Source organism: Anastrepha obliqua, chromosome 6 (genome assembly GCF_027943255.1).
Source record: "Anastrepha obliqua isolate idAnaObli1 chromosome 6, idAnaObli1_1.0, whole genome shotgun sequence".
NCBI classification, from domain to species: Eukaryota; Metazoa; Arthropoda; class Insecta; order Diptera; family Tephritidae; genus Anastrepha; species Anastrepha obliqua.
Genome location: NC_072897.1, coordinates 65,864,679 through 65,883,764, shown reverse-complemented (window position 1 = coordinate 65,883,764; position 19,086 = coordinate 65,864,679). Strand labels below are relative to the sequence as shown.

Genomic DNA, 19,086 nt, shown 5'->3' with positions numbered 1-19,086 from the left:
AAATTTGCGAAAATTGTTGGCATTCCCACTAATTCACATAAACGACATTCGCATTTTTTTATGACAGAATTTCGAGTATTTCTTTGCAGCGGCATAAATTCACAGTAATCAGGTAACTTCAATTTATATTTTTCTTCGTCACAGTTATTGTTAGATGAACGATACACTTTCAATTTGCAACTAGCACACACGACAGCTGGTAATCTCTCATCATTTGTATTGTAACCCCTCAACAAATTTAAAATTTTTGTTTTTAGCACTCCTTTAACTTCAATAAGTACTTGAGCCTTTTTCAAACAAATTAAACATAATCTATATTATAACGATTTTGTTCGTGAGTTCCAGCCTTCTTATACGATAACCGCGCCATTATAAAATAAAGAATGTCAACTTTTTTAACAAACGAAGAATATTGCAAAACTTAAAGGACATGTATTTTTCACCATAGCAAAAAACAAAATAAAATTTTACTGCTTAAAAGAATAAAATATCTTATGCAAGAAAGGTTCACTCAACAACATTAAAGATACCGACCGGGTGTCAACAGCGCATTGCATTGTTTTGCTTCCACGCGCATCACAATCATATGCAGAATTTTGAAAGTAAACAAAGAGCATGATGTCTTATATATAAACTTTTTAAATCTTTAGGATAAGAATAAGTTATTAGGAAAGTTATTAGGAATAAGTATTAAGTTCTAAATCATAAGCAAGATGTATAACGTTTTGAAAGATGATCAGTTAAACAATCTTTTAATTATTGTTTTTCGTAGATATATATTTTCTTTTGCATATAATTGTCAATATTTTCAATAGATATTAAAATATTATCAATTATTACATGAAAAATATAGTCAATATTTTCACAATACAATATTTTTATTTTATGTAACGTTAATTATATGGATATTTTATATTATTCGATTTTTTCGTTTTTTTCACTTTTTTCAAAAAGCGCTCTAAGAATTTCTTTTTTTTTGGGCTGAAAATTCATCAAATTTCATACTTTATTATAATCAACAAAAAAATTTGAGGTACAATTTTCGTCCATTTAAAACCAAAAAAGCAAACCGTGCTCTGTATTGGTAATATAGCTGTTATAGAGAGATTTATTTAAATCGTTGAACTCCTTTAACGCTTGCTTATATTTAACGAAGTACAAATGATTCTTCGTAGATTTAAACTTCTTAAAATAATTATTTTTAAGATGTTTAATCTTTTTCAAAGACTTAGAATACCAGGGCAATTTATAGGGCTTTTTCTTTCTGAGCGGAATGTTATCTAAGCAGAGTTTAGACAAAATGGACTTAAAAGCAGAAAAACTACTAGATGTGTCAAGTTCAGCAAATAAATTATCCCAATTAATGTCAAGTAATAAGTCATTGAAATTGACAAAATCGCATAAAGAATAATTGAATGATAGCCTGACATCAGATGCAATAGTAGTAAAACAGTAAAAGTCGGTTTTGACAACTAAGGGTAAATGATGCTTACCTTTAGGAGTTATGGAATTCAAACATTCATTGATCTCGTAGTTTATGTTATCATTTACAAATATGAGGTCTAAGATTCTATTCAGAGAATTAACAAAATTATTAATTTGAAATAAATTAAGACTAAGAATATTATCAATAAGATATAATTCATGGTTTGCAGTTACATTATTTGATATGAGAATAGAGTTAGAGGCACTAGCACACCAATTTATTTTACTCACTTCACCTCAAGTTCGTTGTTCACACCAGATCCAACAACACGTAATTGATTTTTCTTACGTTTACTCTCTTTAGTCTCAACAGAGTCCCAGGCAGAATCAGTGGGAGCCTGCGAAGAGTTTGGAAGTTGAGAAGCAATTATCCGCGAAGGTAAATTATTATTTGCGCTCTTAACATTAACGGAGGGAGCATCAACTCCACTAGCAACAATTGGGCGAGGCAATAGCTGAGAGCGATTGCGAACGAAAGTCACAACAGACGGCGACAAAGCCTCAGAGGCAGAGGCAGCAGCAGCGTATGAGATAGCAGCGGAGGCGTCAGCAGCAGCATTCGATGTATAATTGTTGGCAGCAGAAATAGTTGACACAGTTGTTGACATTGGATTTGTTGTGTTAGCAGCGCGCGAGATACAGCTAGTCTTACCATCAGCACAAATAGGCACATTAACAGCCTCAGGATTTACTGCAGTAAAGCAGTTATTAAATAATCTCTTCATAGAGAGAATTTCGGATTGTAGGTTATCAACTAGGGGTGGGACTATTCGAATAAAAATTATTCGAATAATAAAATCTTTTATTCGAGAGGTATTCGTAATTCGAATAATATTTATTCGAATTTTTTATTCGTTTATTCGAATAATGCTATTCGAATACTTCACTATTCGAATACCTCACTATTCGAATACCTTACTATTCGAATACCTTACTATTCGAATACCTTACAATTCGAATACCACCTCACTATTCAAATACCTTACTATTTAAATACTTCACTATTCGAATATTTTTGGTAAATATTTACTTAGATTAGCGGACTACTAATCGGTTTCTGTACAAGTGCATGTACCTATGTATGCAAATTCAAAAACCACGCAAAGGCTTATATTAACACGTTCCCTGAAAAATGTGTTTTTTTGTAGTCATAGGATAGCTTTAGTAATAATAATAACTAAACAAAAAAAACGGATGTAGGGTATTTCTACCTGAAACACATATGGTCCATTTTTGCTTCTGCATGTTCATGAAACACATGTGGTTCAGGGAACTTTTTCTATGCTGACACACATATGGCTCAGGAACGTATCAGTGCTTATCAGGCGCACGTTTCCTGAACCATATGTGGCTCACCTGTCGCAATGCAAAAATGCAAAATTGACCGACAAGTCCAAAAGGGTTTTTTGAATAATTTGTTTTTTTTGTAGTCATAGGATAGCTTTAGTAATAATAATAATTAAAAAAAAAAACGGATGTAGGGTATTTCTATCTGAAACACATATGGTCCATTTTTGCTTCTGCATGTTCATGAAACACATGTGGTTCAGGGAACTTTTTCTATGCTGACACACATATGGCTCAGGAACGTATCAGTGCTTATCAGGCGCACGTTTACTGAACCATATGGGGCTCAGCGGACAGGGAACGTGTTAAATGAAAATACTGCCTACTTTTTATTGTGTCGGCGCTTTGTTTTTGTTTCATATTTTGGTAAATATTTACTTAGATTAGCGGACTACTCTTGCTTGAGACATGAAATTATTTTCTTTTAGGGTTTTTTGCTTTTCGCAGTACCATTATATGCACATACATATACTCATATACTCCACCTGCTACTGACTGACCTAAGCCCGATAAACGAGTGCAGACAGTCCTACGACCATGCATACGCTTAGGTAACTGGCGATGAGAATTATATAGATGGACATTTCAGGCAGATCGCTCATTAAACTCAAGAACCTCAAGCAAGAACGTTCAGCCAATCTAATCATCAAGACAAATAAAAATAATAATAATAATGCCCAGAAGCAAAGTTTGGCAACATTTTACAATCGTGGAAAATACCGGTGAGGCCTCCTGCAATTATTGTGGTGATATGCTGAAACGAATGGGATCCACCACTTGTTTATGCAACCATTATAACTTCAAGCATAAACTCAGTTATGGAGTTGATAATCAACCGGAACCTTCGAGCAGCCGTGCTACAGATGATTTAGAAGAAATTTTGCCTCCAAACCGGAAGCGGCAGTCACGGGTTAGTACTTCAACCAGCAGTTTCACAAGTATTACCCAAGACCGCCAAGAACTAATTACCCAGGCGTTAACGAAAATGTTAACAATGGATATGCTGCCGACATCCTTTGTTGAAAATGAAGGATTTAGATCGCTAATGAGTGTTTTGGAGCCAGGGTACAAAGTTCCTTGTCGGAGCTTAGTCAAAGCTCAAAGTATCATTGGGAAGGTTGAGACACATATAGCTCTGACCACAGATGGTTGGACTTCAAGGGCATTGGATTCCTATGTCACAATAACAGGTAAGTTGTTTACATAAAATATATTTATAGTTTGATTGCGACCAGTTTTCGGGCGATATTTTGTAAGAGTTAAGGCGAAAAAAGTTTCGTTTCTTCTTCTTCTTCTTAATTGGCGCGATAACCGCTTACGCGATTTTGGCCGAGTTTAACAAAGCGCGCCATTCGTTTCTATCTCGTGCTAACCGGCGCCAGTTGGACACACCAAGTGAAGCCAAGTCCTCCTCCACCTGATCTTTCCAACGCAGAGGAGGCCTTCCTCTTCCTCTACTACCACCAGCTGGTACCGCATAGAATACTTTCAAAGCCGGAGCGTTTGTATCCATTCGGACGACATGACCCAGCCAACGAAGCCGCTGGATCTTTATTCGCTGCGCTATGTCTATGTCGTCGTAGAGCTCATACAGCTCATCGTTCCATCGTCTGCGATATTCGCCGTTGCCAACGTGCAAAGGTCCAAAAATCTTACGCAGAATCTTTCTCTCGAACACTCCAAGCGTCGCTTCATCGGATGTTGTCATCGTCCAAGCTTCTGCGCCATACGTTAGGACGGGCATGATGAGAGTCTTGTAGAGTGTTAGTTTTGTTCGTCGAGAGAGGACTTTACTGCTCAGTTGCCTACTTAGTCCAAAGTAGCACTTGTTGGCAAGAGAGATTCTACGTTGGATTTCAAGGCTGACATTGTTATCGGTGTTAATGCTGGTTCCTAAATACACGAAGTCTTTTACAACCTCGAAATTATAGCTGTCTACAGTGACGTGGGTGCCGATACGCGAGTGCGCCGATTGTTTGTTTGAAGACAGGAGGTACTTCGTTTTGTCCTCGTTCACCACCAAACCCATTCGCTTTGCCTCTTTATCCAGTTTGGAGAAGGCAGAACTAACAGCGCGGTTGTTAAGGCCGATGATATCAATATCATCGGCATACGCCAACAATTGTACGCTCTTATAAAATATTGTGCCTGAGCGATTAAGTTCTGCGGCTCGTACGATGCTCTCTAACATTAGGTTAAACAAGTCACACGACAGCGAGTCACCCTGTCTGAAACCTCGTTTGGTATCAAACGGCTCGAAGAGGTCCTTCCCAATTCTGACGGCGCTGCTGGTGTTGAGCAACGTCATCTTACATAGCCGTATTAGTTTTGCGGGGATACCAAATTCAGACATAGCGGCATACAGGTAACTCCTTTCCGTACTGTCGAATGCAGCTTTAAAGTCGACGAAAAGATGGTGTGTGTCGATTCTCCTTTCATGGGTCTTTTCCAAGATTTGGCGTATTGTGAATATTTGGTCGATGGTAGACTTTCCAGGTCTGAAGCCACACTGATAAGGTCCAATCAGTTGGTTGACGGTGGGCTTCAGCCTTTCACACAATACGCTCGCTAGAACCTTATAGGCGATATTTAGAAGACTAATCCCGCGGTAATTGGCACAAATTGCAGGATCGCCTTTCTTATGGATTGGGCAGAGCACACTTAAATTCCAATCGGCAGGCATGATTTCATCCGACCATATTCTGCATAGGAGCTGATGCATGCACCTTACCAGCTCCTCGCCGCCATGTTTGAATAGCTCAGCCGGCAGTCCGTCGGCGCCCGCGGCTTTGTTGTTCTTTAGCCGTGCTATTGCTATTCTCACCTCGTCATGGTCGGGTAACGGAACGACAATTCCGTCGTCATCGATTGGGGTATCGGGATCTTCACATTCTCTGTGACATGCGCAGCTGTCACCGTTTAACAGGTTCGAGAAGTGTTCCCTCCATAATTTAAGATTGCTCTGTACGTCAGTCACCAGATCGCCGTCTTTGTTCTTACAGCAAAACGCCCCGGTCTTAAAACCATCTGTAAGCCGCCGAACTTTCTGGTAGAATTTTCGGGCGTTGTTCCTATTGGCCAGCATCTCAAGCTCCTCGCACTCACGTATTTCGGCCTCTCGTTTCTTCTGTCGGATAATACGTCTCTCTTCCTTTTTCAGCTCTCTGTAGGGATCCCACATGGCTCGCGTTGCGCCCGATCGCAGCGTGGCTCTATAGGCGGCAACCTTTCTTTCTGCGGCAGCATGACATTCCTCGTCGACCAATTGTTTTTTCGGGCTCGCCGGAATCCGATTTCTTCTTCGGCGGCGGTACGTAGGGAACGAGAAATGTTGCTCCATTGCTCGCGCATGCCGGTGTGTTGGGCAGTGCTCTCCGAGAGCAGGAGTGAGAGTCGAGTGGTGAATCTTCTGGCTGTCTGTTGTGATTGCAGCTTTTCGATGTCGAACATTCTTTGCGTAGGTAGATGTACGTTTTTTGCTGCACAGAGGCGTGTGCGCAGTTTGGCTGCAACAAGGTAATGATCCGAGTCGATGTTGGCTCCTCGGATCGTACGTACATCTAATACACTAGAAGCGTGTCTTCCATCTATCCCAACATGATCGATCTGGTTTCGCGTTTTTCGATCAGGAGACAGCCAGGTAGCTTGGTGTATCTTTTTATGCTGGAATCTGGTGCTACAGACTACCATGTTTCGGGCCCCGGCGAAGTCGATCAGCCTCTGTCCGTTACCGGATGTTTCGTTGTGTAGGCTGAATTTTCCGACTGTGGGACCAAAAATTCCCTCCTTGCCCACCCTGGCGTTGAAGTCGCCAAGCACGATTTTTATGTCGTGGCGGGGGCAGCGCTCATAGGAACGTTCCAAGCGCTCATAGAAAGAATCCTTGGTCGCATCGTCCTTCTCTTCCATCGGGGCGTGGGCGCAAATTAGCGAGATGTTAAAAAATCGCGCTTTGATGCGGATTATTGCGAGACGCTCGTCCACCGGAGTGAACGACAGTACTTGGCGACGAAGTCTCTCTCCCACAACAAATCCGACACCGAATTTGCGCTCCTTTACATGGCAGCTGTAAGACGTCGCAAGATCCTATGTTTTTCTTACCTTGCCCCGTCCATCGCATCTCTTGGATGGCAGTGATGTCAGCCTTTACTCTCACGAGGACATCAACCAGCATGCCCTCAAATCGTATTCCTTATTTCGTTTGCAGGGGTCGTGATCAGTGTTGGAAGTTCTCATCCGACGCTTTGTTGCTGTTTTCATTGGGGGGGGGGGGGGGGCTTTTTAAGTGGCGGGTCCCAAACCCAGCGCACAACCAGCTATGCTGGGATGCTTCACCTTCTCACGTTAGCTCACTCCCGAACGGGTGTTCGGAAGCTAACCAGAGGATACGTGGGCTAATCCCGGACGTTGTGAGCTGCTTGAACCATATGTAGAAGAATCGTCCTGGCCACTCCCAAGTGAATGGCGATCAGTATTTTTCTCCACTTGCGCGGACTTCTACACATGGAACCATCCTCCCGTTTCGTTTCTTACACAGCCGAAATATTGCCTTTATTTACCATTACATAAAAATAAAAAATTGTATTACACAAGTACTTTTTTGCTAACAAATTTCTTTGCAGCGCATTATTTTGATTCCGACTGGGCCCTTCATTCAATGAACCTGAAAACAGAAGAATTGAGTACAAGCCACACTTCGGAAAACTTGCGAAGCTTCATTCTGGACTCTATAGAGGAGTGGGCAATTTCCGCAAGAGTTTCAGCTATAGTCCACGATAATGCAAAAAATATTACAAACGCCGTTAGGAATTTGGACAACATAGACAGCGTTGTTTGTGCAGCACATACACTGCAATTAAGCATAAAAAAGGGCATGGAGATGGAAGACTGCAGACATTTATTAAAAAAGGAGAAACACCTTCAGCAACTTGAAAAACCCGTACTGTTGCTGATACAAAGTTGCACGACAAGATGGAACTCCAGCTTTTATATGGTCGAGCGGCTATTAAGGCTGAGACCCTCATTGGTGGCAGTGCTCGCAGATCGAGAAATTTTTGATGGTCGTACGGCCCAAAAAATAGAAATTTTCGAGGACGAGTGGCTTAAGTTAAGTGAGGTTTCAAATTTGCTGAAGCCATTAGCAAATGCAACAGCTGTTTTGTGTTCTGAATCCAAAATTACAATATCTCTCGTTCAGCCCATCATGAATAGTTTAGTGAGGAAACACCTCAACGTGAACTGCAATGATACCAGTTTTGTAACGGATCTCAAAAATGAAATTTCATTTGACTTAATTCAAAGGTTTGGACTGAATACTACGTTGGAGACACGTTGCGTGGACCCATCTCACAGCGCATCATTCTTAAATCCGCGACATAAGAACTTACTTTTTGAAAGTTCCGAGGAGTTTAGAACAAAGATCTTCACAACGGCAAAGGAAATTTATCAGTCTTGTTTGAACATGCCGCCAACTTCGGTCGCAGATGATACTCCAACAGTTATGGATATACTTCTTGGTGGCGATAACATAAATGAAATGCAAAGTGAGTTTTAAAAGTATATTTCTGAGCCTCAAATTAACCATAATTTAGAGGCGAGAGTTTGGTGGAAGGATCACGAAAAGCAGTATCACATCCTTTCACTACTAGCCAAGAAATATCTTGCAATACCAGCTACATCAGCAAGTTCCGAGAGAGTTTTTTCTAGTGCTGGTAATATTGTCCAACCTTCAAGGAGTAAATTAAAACAATACTTAGTATCAGCTTTAGTATTTCTACACCAAAACAAAAGGAAATAAATATTTAAACAGATTTTAGAATTAATTAAGTTTAAATTCATTATTTATTTATTAATAAGAAAATAAACTTCATGTGACACTGAAATACGTAATCTATTTCAGACTTCTTTTTAAGAGAAATAAATAATATATATTTTATTATCGAATTAAAAAAAATTGTTTACTTTAAAAGGAAGAGCGTTAAGGTATTTTGCCTTTAGCAAAAGCATACGTACATAAATACTTCAAAAACCATTTACTATGATAATTATTTATTACAAATAGTGTCTTATAACTAAATATACAAAGAAATATCTACCTACTATTGACCACTCAGCAGGATAGGTACATGTACATATACATACATATGTCATGTATCTGTTGTTGTTGTCATGCATCTGTTGTACACACATTAGCAACAAAAAGTAAGTGATATTTTTATTTAATTTCTTCTATAGCGTAATTTTTTGAAATTACATACATACATAGATACATACACACATGCATTTGCGCATCAATCCAATTTCAAAGCAATCTGCATGTGTACATAAATAAGTACATATATAATTCTATCCTATTATTGGCCTTGAATAACTTCTAAATCTGTAGATTAAGCAAAAGAAGATTTTAAGGCTCCATATTTATCGTTTGAGAGAACCCCATTATTTCGATCCGTTACCGAGAATGTTAAAACCGATGCGGACATAGAAAATGTGAAGTCATATTTCTCCATAGAATTTATATGGGAAATTGAAAAGTGCGGTGCGGGCCACCGTAATATTAATATTAAGGCGTCTAAACACAAGAATTGTTACGAGGGAAAACCAAATATTTTTTTAGAAACGCTCTGATGTTTTTATGCACATTTAGTTATGCACATACATATAAGTATGTATACCTGTCGATGTTTTATGAAGAACAATACCAAACAAATATTATCATATTAGCTAATTGAAACATGAAGCGGTCAAATCAAAAAATCACAATGTTCAAAATTCGAAAAAAACTGATTAGCACCATGAGAAGGGCCAATGTAATTTTTATATTTTTAAAAGCATTTTCTCCCTGATATAAATGAATATATCGTCCCCTTAGTATTAAAATAGCCTATAAATTTTTTGATGTTTTGAGAAAATGAATTTCAAACTTTTTGTCGAAAGTAGCTCTCACTCAAATCTCGTTATGTCTGTAAATACTTATTATTTTTTGACTGACGTTTTGACCCACTTTGTGGAACTAGAATTTGAAAAAATTTTGACCACATATAAAATCGACGATGGAGAATCCAAAAATTCAATAAAAAAAATAATAGCCTATGAGCACATAGGCTATTGTTATACTAAGGGGACGATATAGTGAGGTATTCGAATAGTAAGGTATTCGAATAATGAACTATTCGAATTATTTGAAACGAATAGTATTATTCGTTTTATACGAATAATGTTTATTCGAATATTATTCGAAAATAGCCCCACTCCTATTATCAACCTTTCCCAGTAGCATTTGCTTATCGTCGTGAAGAGATTGCAGCAGAGAAAGCACACGAACATTCTCTGCTCTAAGCCCAGCTAATTCTTGCACAACAGCAATGAGCGCAGATTCCATTTTTTTGTCTTTCTGTTGACTATTGTTTACCTTTTAAAAAACGGGCGGAACAGATGGTCCTTGTTGTTTTTCTGGCACAATCGCAATATCCAGATCATCCACAGGCGGCAATGCATCAGGTGTGTTTCGGGGTGGAGGCGGGGAGCGAATTGAGTTTCGCCGCAATTTAATGCAAACTGCACAAAGAAAATCACGTTCAAACTTCACAAAAACGTCAGCATCAGCTTCCGACAGGTTAGCACATTTCAAATGGAAAAGTTCCTTGCATTTGGAACATTGTATTTTCGGCTGACCACGGTCGACTTTTTGCTTGCATGTGCAAGGCATGTTTTTAAAATAGGCACAAATTGAATTAATTTAGCGGATTCGCTAGAAAATAAACACAAATTGTGGAGCGAACCAAAACACGTCTGTATACCGCAACAATCAATACGCATACTCTTTCCAATGTTTCGGCCGGTATCTCACATATAGATGCTTAAATATTGTCGTCCAATGCGTAAATTGAAGTAAGCTTGTCTGAATAGAAATGAAATTTAACATAGCCCCACAAAAAATAATCTAAAGACGTTATATCGCACGATCTGGGTGGCCAATTAACAGGACCCGAACGTGAAATAAAATGTTCACCGAACTCGCCTCTCAACAAGTCCATTGTTACGCGTGCTGTGTGCCATGTGGCACCGTCTTGCTGAAACCACATGTCATGCAAGTCAAGCTCTAGCATTTTTGGCAAAAAAAAGTTGGATATCATATCACGGTAGCGCTCACCATTCACAGTTACGTTACGATTCGCAGCATCTTTGAAGAAGTACGGTCCAATGATACCTCCAGCCCATAAACCCCACCAAACTGTTTTTCTGGATACATTGGTAGCTCTCACAATTCTTCTGGCTGATCTTCACTCCAAAATCGACAATTCTGCTCATTTATGTACCCATTGTTCCAAAAATAAGCTTCGTCGCTGAACACAATTTTTCGATAAAAAAGTGGATCTTCGGCCAACTTTCCAAGGTCCCATTCACCGAAAATTCTGCGTTGCGGTAGGTCGTTTGGCTTCAATTCATGCACCAGCTGTATTTGAAAGGCTTCACACCTAAATCCTTTCGCAAAATTTTCCACGTTGTTGAGTAACAGAGGCCCAATTGCTGCGAACGGCGACGAATCGACAATTGATGGTCATCATTAACACTGGCCGATACAGCTGCGATATTTTCTTCAGTTCGTACTCTACGTAAGCGCATTGGTGGTTTGATGCCCAATAATGTAAATTTGGTTCTAAATTTAGTCACAATAGCTCGAATAGCCGCTTCAGTGGGTCGATTAAACTGATCATAAAATAGAAGAAGCGCGTGATAAACTTTCTTAACAGAACACGTCTTTTTATAATAAAATTCAATGATTTGCAATGATTATTTTATTGTGGTTTTAGGACGATTTTATCGCAAGAATGGCCATATGTACTTAAACCTGCACAATATTTATGAGCTTTAGGGCATACGAGACTGTAGCCTTTTCTGTTAGAAGCTTCATCAGTGGGGTGATATTGTTAACTTTCTCAACGAATAGTGGCAGAGGTTTTGACATTTTATCCTAGGGTTTTCATGTACCTCCTCGATTTCTAATGTTCCGAGCTACCTACCCAAAACTGGTCAAGTACGGGTTGTTATTGGTTTATTTTGAGCTTACCTGGTCTTTCTCGGGGTCGCTCTTTTATTTCTTAGAATTGCACATCACTACTTATAGACTTGTTGGGTGAAAGCTGTACGGGAGACTCCTGTTGAGAAAGCAGATGGAGTTGCTGCTGAAGCTGCTCTATCTGTTGCTTTATATTGAGTTTTGGGCTATTTGCAACTGATTTTGATTAGGGGCAACGCATTTCGTGCTCAGCGAATTTGGGGCCTGCCACGAGGCAGATGGATGTTGCTTTTGCAGTGATTGGTGTTCTATTTGTATGGACATTTGCTGACTTTTTCCCTCTTAGGTAGGGTATTGTTGGTGTAATTTTTGTTGTTGTTGTAAGAGACCGCCCACTGTGGGTGGGGGCTGATCAATTGGCATGTTTACATATGTGTTGGTTTTTTTATTTAGGTTAAAAAGTCCTTTGGCAACTCTTAACAGAAACCAAATAGTTTGCATGCTATTAGGCCGTACTCATTTTCACCTGGTTGAGTTGGACTCATAGATGATTTTGCAGTTTTCGTTTTTTTTTTGTTTTTTGTGACACTAAGCATTGCTTTTGTAGCATTGTTCACTGCTAAGATTTTTATTGAAGAAATATTTGCTTTATTAGTCACAAAATTGGCTTGTTTTTATGCACTTTCCTTCTATTGGATTAGCACTGATGCGTAAAATATTTTGACTATAACATATTTTTTATAATATCTTTCTTTTTATCTTTCACTTTCTTTCGGTTCAAGGATTATCAAAGTTTGTAAAGAAAAATACGCGTAAAAGTGAACGGAGTCACATCCGATTTATCGCCAAATTCCTCTTTATCCACTTTTTCTAATAGTGTATAATCACCTAAGCGGAATAATTAATCACAACATATATTTGTGTCATATTATTTATGCAGATGACCTTTTTATTGTTACAATTTAATAATTAGCTTCAATAATCAAATTGTACAATCTTCACTTCCTTAAAATCTTTGGTATAATATTTAATAATAGATACATGTGGAAAGATCTTGTTAAATATTTTTGTACATCACTTCAAAATAGATTATATGTAATTAAATGTCTCAGTAGCCTTAAGTTAGAAAGTAATACAAATGCGCTAATAAAAATTGTTAATTTTATCAAAAATAGATTATGGCGTACCAATTTTCGGATCTACTATAAATAATAAGTTATCAAAAACTTCATCCATATACCACTTAGCAGCTCGCCGTTCCTTAGGAGCCGTCCGCACAACCTCAATTACCAACATATGTACTTGCTGAATCCGGATTACCTCAACTAAAGGAGCGCATCTCCTACCTTTCGGGACGCTTACTTATAAAACTCTGATACTAGTTCACCTCTGAAAACTATTATACTCGTAAAATATAAAATTAAAGTAAAACGTCAACCAAAAAAGTATCAGCTCTGCAAAACCTTCTACACTTCACCAAAGAACTGGATATGAATTTAAACTTAAGGGCTTCTTTCAGTCCGCTTTCGCCTACTTGGTTACTTCAAAACCTTACAGAGCACAAAGAGGAGAACAACCCTCCCAGCGCCTTAATACAAGAATCTTAATACAAAAATCTGTAACTCTCTTGCCAGATGGATATTTTTATATACTGATGCACCGAAAGAGACTGAAGTTATTGGTTACAGCGTTGTCGATAACGGATCTACCATCATACTGAGCTTACTACCTCCGTAGGCCTCTGTTTTTACCGCTGAGGCAGCAGCCATCCTTCATGTTAGACATTTAGTCAAAAACAAGCGTACCAAGTACTTAATATGCTCTGACTCCCTATCCGTGAATCAATCAATTTTAAATATGAATGAGTCCAACCAAATAACTTCTGAAATACGGAACACTTTAGTAGAAAACCCAGACACCATCAAGCTACTCTGGGTGCTCAGCCATATTGGGATGCCAGGCAACACTCTTGCGGATAACGCAGCAAAAATGGCAACTAGATGAACACTGGGATTGACCAACATACTAACCAAAAAATACATTAAAAGAGCAGTTTATAGTCTAAGAGCTCATGACCAAAAAACCCAACATATTTTATACTTCTTGAAATTTTGTGTGAGATTAGTTTTTTAATACTAGAATCGATATCCGGCGGGCTGGCTGCTCAATAGCGGTCTTAATTATGCGTTTTTATTTTTTAAAATCTATATATATAAATGTGAAAATCTGTCCCTATGTTCGCTTATAACTCGAGAATGGCTGAACGGATTTATCTTATCTTGGTCTTGAATTATTCGTGGAGGTCTAGGGAAGGTTTTAAAGGTGAGAAAAATTCGAATAATTGCCGGGAAAATGGTCAAAACGTGGACCCGGGTAACCTTCGGATGTGTATATACAATATGGGTATCAAATGAAAGCTGTTGGTGAATGCTTTAGTTCAGAGTATTTTTCATGCCGCTCCGTGACTAGGGTCTCGAGATAGAGACCAAAACGTGGACCCTAGAATGTGTTTGTACAATATGAATATCAAATTGAAGCCGTTGGTGAATGCTTTAGTACAGAGTATTTTTCATGCCGCTCCGAGACTGGGGTCTCGAGATATAGGTCAAAACGTGGACCCGGGTAACCTTCGGATGTGTATGTACAATATGGGTATCAAATGGAAGCTGTTGGTGAATGCTTTAGTTCAGAGTATTTTTCATGCCGCTCCGTGACTAGGGTCCCGAAATAGAGACCAACACGTGGACCCTAGAATGTGTTTGTACAATATGGATATCAAATGGAAGCTGTTGGTGAATGCTTTAGTACAGAGTATTTCTCATGCCGCTCCGTGACTGGGGTCACGAGATATAGGTCAAAACGTGAACCCGGGTAACCTTCGGATGTGTATATACAATATGGGTATCAAATGAAAGCTGTTGGTGAATGCTTTAGTTCAGAGTATTTTTCATGCCGCTCCGTGACTAGGGTCCCGAGATAGAGACCAACACGTGGACCCTAGAATGTGTTTGTACAATATGGATATCAATTGGAAGCTGTTGGTGAATGCTTTAGTACAGAGTATTTCTCATGCCGCTCCGTGACTGGGGTCTCGAGATATAGGTCAAAATGTGGGCCCGGGTAACCTTCGGATGTGTATATACAATATGGGTATCAAATGGAAGCTGTTGGTGAATGCTTTAGTTCAGAGTATTTTTCATGCCGCTCCGTGACTAGGGTCCCGAGATAGAGACCAACACGTGGACCCTAGAATGTGTTTGTACAATATGGATATCAAATGGAAGCTGTTGGTGAATGCTTTAGTACAGAGTATTTCTCATGCCGCTCCGTGACTGGGGTCCCGAGATATAGGTCAAAACGTGGACCCGGGTAACCTTCGGATGTGTATATACAATATGGGTATCAAATGAAAGCTGTTGGTGAATGCTTTAGTTCAGAGTATTTTTCATGCCGCTCCGTGACTAGGGTCCCGAGATAGAGACCAACACGTGGACCCTAGAATGTGTTTGTACAATATGGATATCAATTGGAAGCTGTTGGTGAATGCTTTAGTACAGAGTATTTCTCATGCGGCTCCGTGACTGGGGTCTCGAGATATAGGTCAAAACGTGGGCCCGGGTAACCTTTGGTTGTGGATGTGCAATATGGGCATCAAATGAAAGCTGTCGATAAGTGCTTTAATGTGGGGTAATTTTCATACCTATTGATGACTAGGGTCTCGAAATATATGCCAAAACGTGGACCCACCATGTCTTTGCCCAGCGAAGCGGGCCGGGTTTGCTAGTTGTTAATAAAAAACATTTACTCAACATATTTTATACCACTTGAAATTTTAACAGAATTTCGAGTGGTATAAAAAAAATAAAGCGATGGTTGCCAGCCCATTCTCGTGGTCCCAAAGTGCTGCCAGCCCATGTTGAAAGTGCGTTGATGGAAGCACAAGTCAACATATTTTATACCGGCTTTCTTTTTTACACAACATTGGCAATACAATAAATTGATGAAATGTGTAGAGCCAGCACATTCTGATGGTCCCATCACATGGAAAATTTGGAAAATTTCATTCCTGTGCGTGCGAGCGAGACCGACTCACGTGAATGTGGGCGCGCGAGAGAGAGCGTATATTGTTCATATTCTGTCTCTCCGTACAGTCTTGCAATTTCGGAGTTGATTAGAATCTCTTTTGATGATATGCGGTTCCAGTTGCGTTATGATATCGGGACGTTTCTTCAAACCAGCAGTTTCATATACATGGGAAATGATGGCAGCACGAATAGCATGACTTTTGCCCAACGTTGCCGGGCAGAAATGGAATTTGTGAAATGGATTATTCCCGTCAATCGTTTTGCTGCATCGGCATTAATTGTTTGTTCTAAGGTTATATCAATCGGTTGTCTTGAGAAAACTTTGTCGGTTCGTTTTATGCCAAAGAAGCCTTCTTTTATGGCAACATGTAACGATGGGTGCGTTTCCTCAATCTTGTTCAAATTGTCGATATATCTGACTAGCCAACGTGCATAATTCGGCTGGTTGGATACAAAGAAAATGTTTGCTATTTTCGATAATATGTATTTGAAAAGTATGAAGTCTCCAGTCCTAATACTTCGACTTAGTGTAAGATAATGATGGACGAGATTTATGTACATTGTGTAAAATTGCTGCGTTTTTCCAAATTTTCCATTCAAGCAATCTTCTTGGTATTTGAAGTATTTAGTCAACAACATTGAAACATCCCGATTCTTGACTACATCAAGGAAGTAACTGTCTACGTTCTTATATACATCTAAGGTAGAACGTACTTCATCACAATAATTTATATTTTCATGCTTTACGAATGCTTCAAACATAAGGCACTGTAAGCCCAAAGCCATCATTGGGTGTATCCTTTTGCATCTATTAAAATATTTCCAATCACAAAACTATTTACCGAGCCGCCAGCAATAATATCGCTTTCAACGGCAACGTCCATGAGACCACAATCTGTGATATATTTGCCTATGGCTTTAAAATAAGCGAGCATTATGTGGAACGCACCTAGATGGATAAATAAATTGTCAAATCGTGGTTCTTCTGTTGCTTGGATCTGCATTGCCACTTTATCAATAGCTAAGTCGTAGGTGACATCAATGTGAGACTGTCCCAGTTCAGTGGCTATTTTTTGGCTGCGGATCATGGTTTCCAAAACAACAGAGATATCAGTTGGCGAGACATTAATTGGTGCCAGATATCAGTGATCTCAGTGAACAACTCGGACCATCCCTATGCCAGAGTTTACCAGGATTCCATGCCCTGACCGGCTGTGATTACAGTCCGGACTTTTACAGAAAAGGCAAGAAAAGACCTTTCCAGATATTAAAAAAATCACCGGAATATCAAAATGCTTTTATTGAACTGGGGAATATAAACTCCATTGCAACAAAAAATGATATATTTAAAATGCTGGAAAAATTTGTATGCGAAATGTACAATTTAACAAACATAAATGACGTGAACAGCGGTCGCTTTTCTAAATTCTGGAAGACATATAAAGCGTCAAATGTAAACGAAGAAACAGCTGAAAAATTTCGACGCATCGTCTTTACCGCCATGTAAAACCGAGTTACATCAGCAACTTCTCCGAGCTCAATATATTGGAAATACATGGCGAAACGCTTATTTGAAATTTTCAACTTGTTATCTCCCAGAATCGAATGGCTGGGTGAGAAATGGAGAATTTCTTTCTTTTAATTGGTTTGATGGCGACCAATTCCCTCAATCAGTCCTTGGAGCTGTCATAGAAACTCCTTCAACGAATGACAACATTGAATCAGGTATAGTATTTTACGCCTTCATTCATAGTCCGAAATATTGCAACTATCAGGTATTTTGATTGACGGTATGATTTTCTTTCAGATGCTGAAGCTGAAGAAATAGAAAATGACTATTTCAGTTCAGATTCGGAATCTATTTCTGACATAGAAAATTCAAAATTTAATTTTGTTTTCTTTTTCTATTCATTTAATAAATTAAATAAATAAATAAAGGAATAATAAATTGGAAATAAAAACTTTTTTAAGAAAAAGAAAAAAAAAAATCCCATTCTCTAATTTTTTGATGAACAAACCTTTCATCCTTCCCATTTTTGCAAGACTGTACGGAGACAGAATATGAACAATATACGCTATCTCTCGCGCGCCCACATTCACGTGAGTCGGTCTCGCTCGCACGCACAGGAATGAAATTTTCCAAATTTTCCATGTGATGGGACCATCAGAATGGGCTAGCTCTACACATTTCATCAATTTATTGTATTGCCAATGTTGTGTAAAAAAGAAAGCCGGTATAAAATATGTTGACTTGTGCTTCCATCAACGCACTTTCAACATGGGCTGGCAGCACTTTGGGACCACGAGAATGGGCTGGCAACCATCGCTTCATTTTATACAGACCGTAAATGAAATTCTGTTACAATTTCAAGTGGTATAAAATATGTTGAGTAAATGTTTTTTATTAACAATTTTAAAAAATAAAAACGCATAATTAAGACCGCTATTGAGCAGCCAGCCCGCCGGATATCGATTCTATATTAAAAAACTAATCTCACACAAAATTTCAAGAAGTATAAAATATGTTGGGTTTTTTGGTCATGAGCTCTCCGTCTATTACAACCATAACTTAAAATTTTCGAATCTATACTGGAAAAATTATACCAATAGATACAAAACAATAAAACCTGGTCGGTCAGCACCTAAATTTCCCGTTGGGCTACCTAGAAGGCAGATTGTTATACATACACGTCTTCGTCTTGGCCACACGAGCTTAACACAAAAGTACCTCTTCGACAAATCTCAGCCATCCACTTGTCCCTATTACAATACGAGTATCAATGATCTTACCATAATCCATATATAAAAGAATTGTCCAGAAGTTGATGGTATTCGCCAAGAAGTAAGTAATAACGATTTAGAACAAACACTAAAAAAGTTAAAACCACTAACAAAAAAGAACTCAACTAAATATATATTTTGAAGTGTGATACTCTTTTAACATATGTATGTAGTTGATGTATTATATATTACTAATTACAATTTAGAAAGCCGATGGTCTTTGCCGCTGATGCTTAAATCACACTGTTTAGGTTTAATTCATTAACCCGTGAAATAAATAAATAATATAACTTCAAGGCCAAGAGCAGGGCGCCCTCGTAAATTAACAAAATAGAAAAGTGCAGTATTTTAGGGCTTGTTTAGAAAGAC

General features: G+C 38.7%; 1 protein-coding gene across 1 annotated transcript in view; it reads right to left on the bottom strand.

Moving 5' to 3' along the window:
* Nucleotides 1-19,086, bottom strand: part of LOC129250652 (uncharacterized) — an 83,376-nt gene that overhangs the window by 19,119 nt on the left and 45,171 nt on the right. Inside the window, exons 4-5 of the mRNA XM_054890254.1 lie at nucleotides 1,717-2,176; nucleotides 1,494-1,570 (exon numbers count right to left, since the gene is read on the bottom strand). Coding sequence (XP_054746229.1) covers nucleotides 1,494-1,570; nucleotides 1,717-2,176 — 537 coding nt within the window. The remainder of the gene's footprint in view (nucleotides 1-1,493; nucleotides 1,571-1,716; nucleotides 2,177-19,086) is intronic.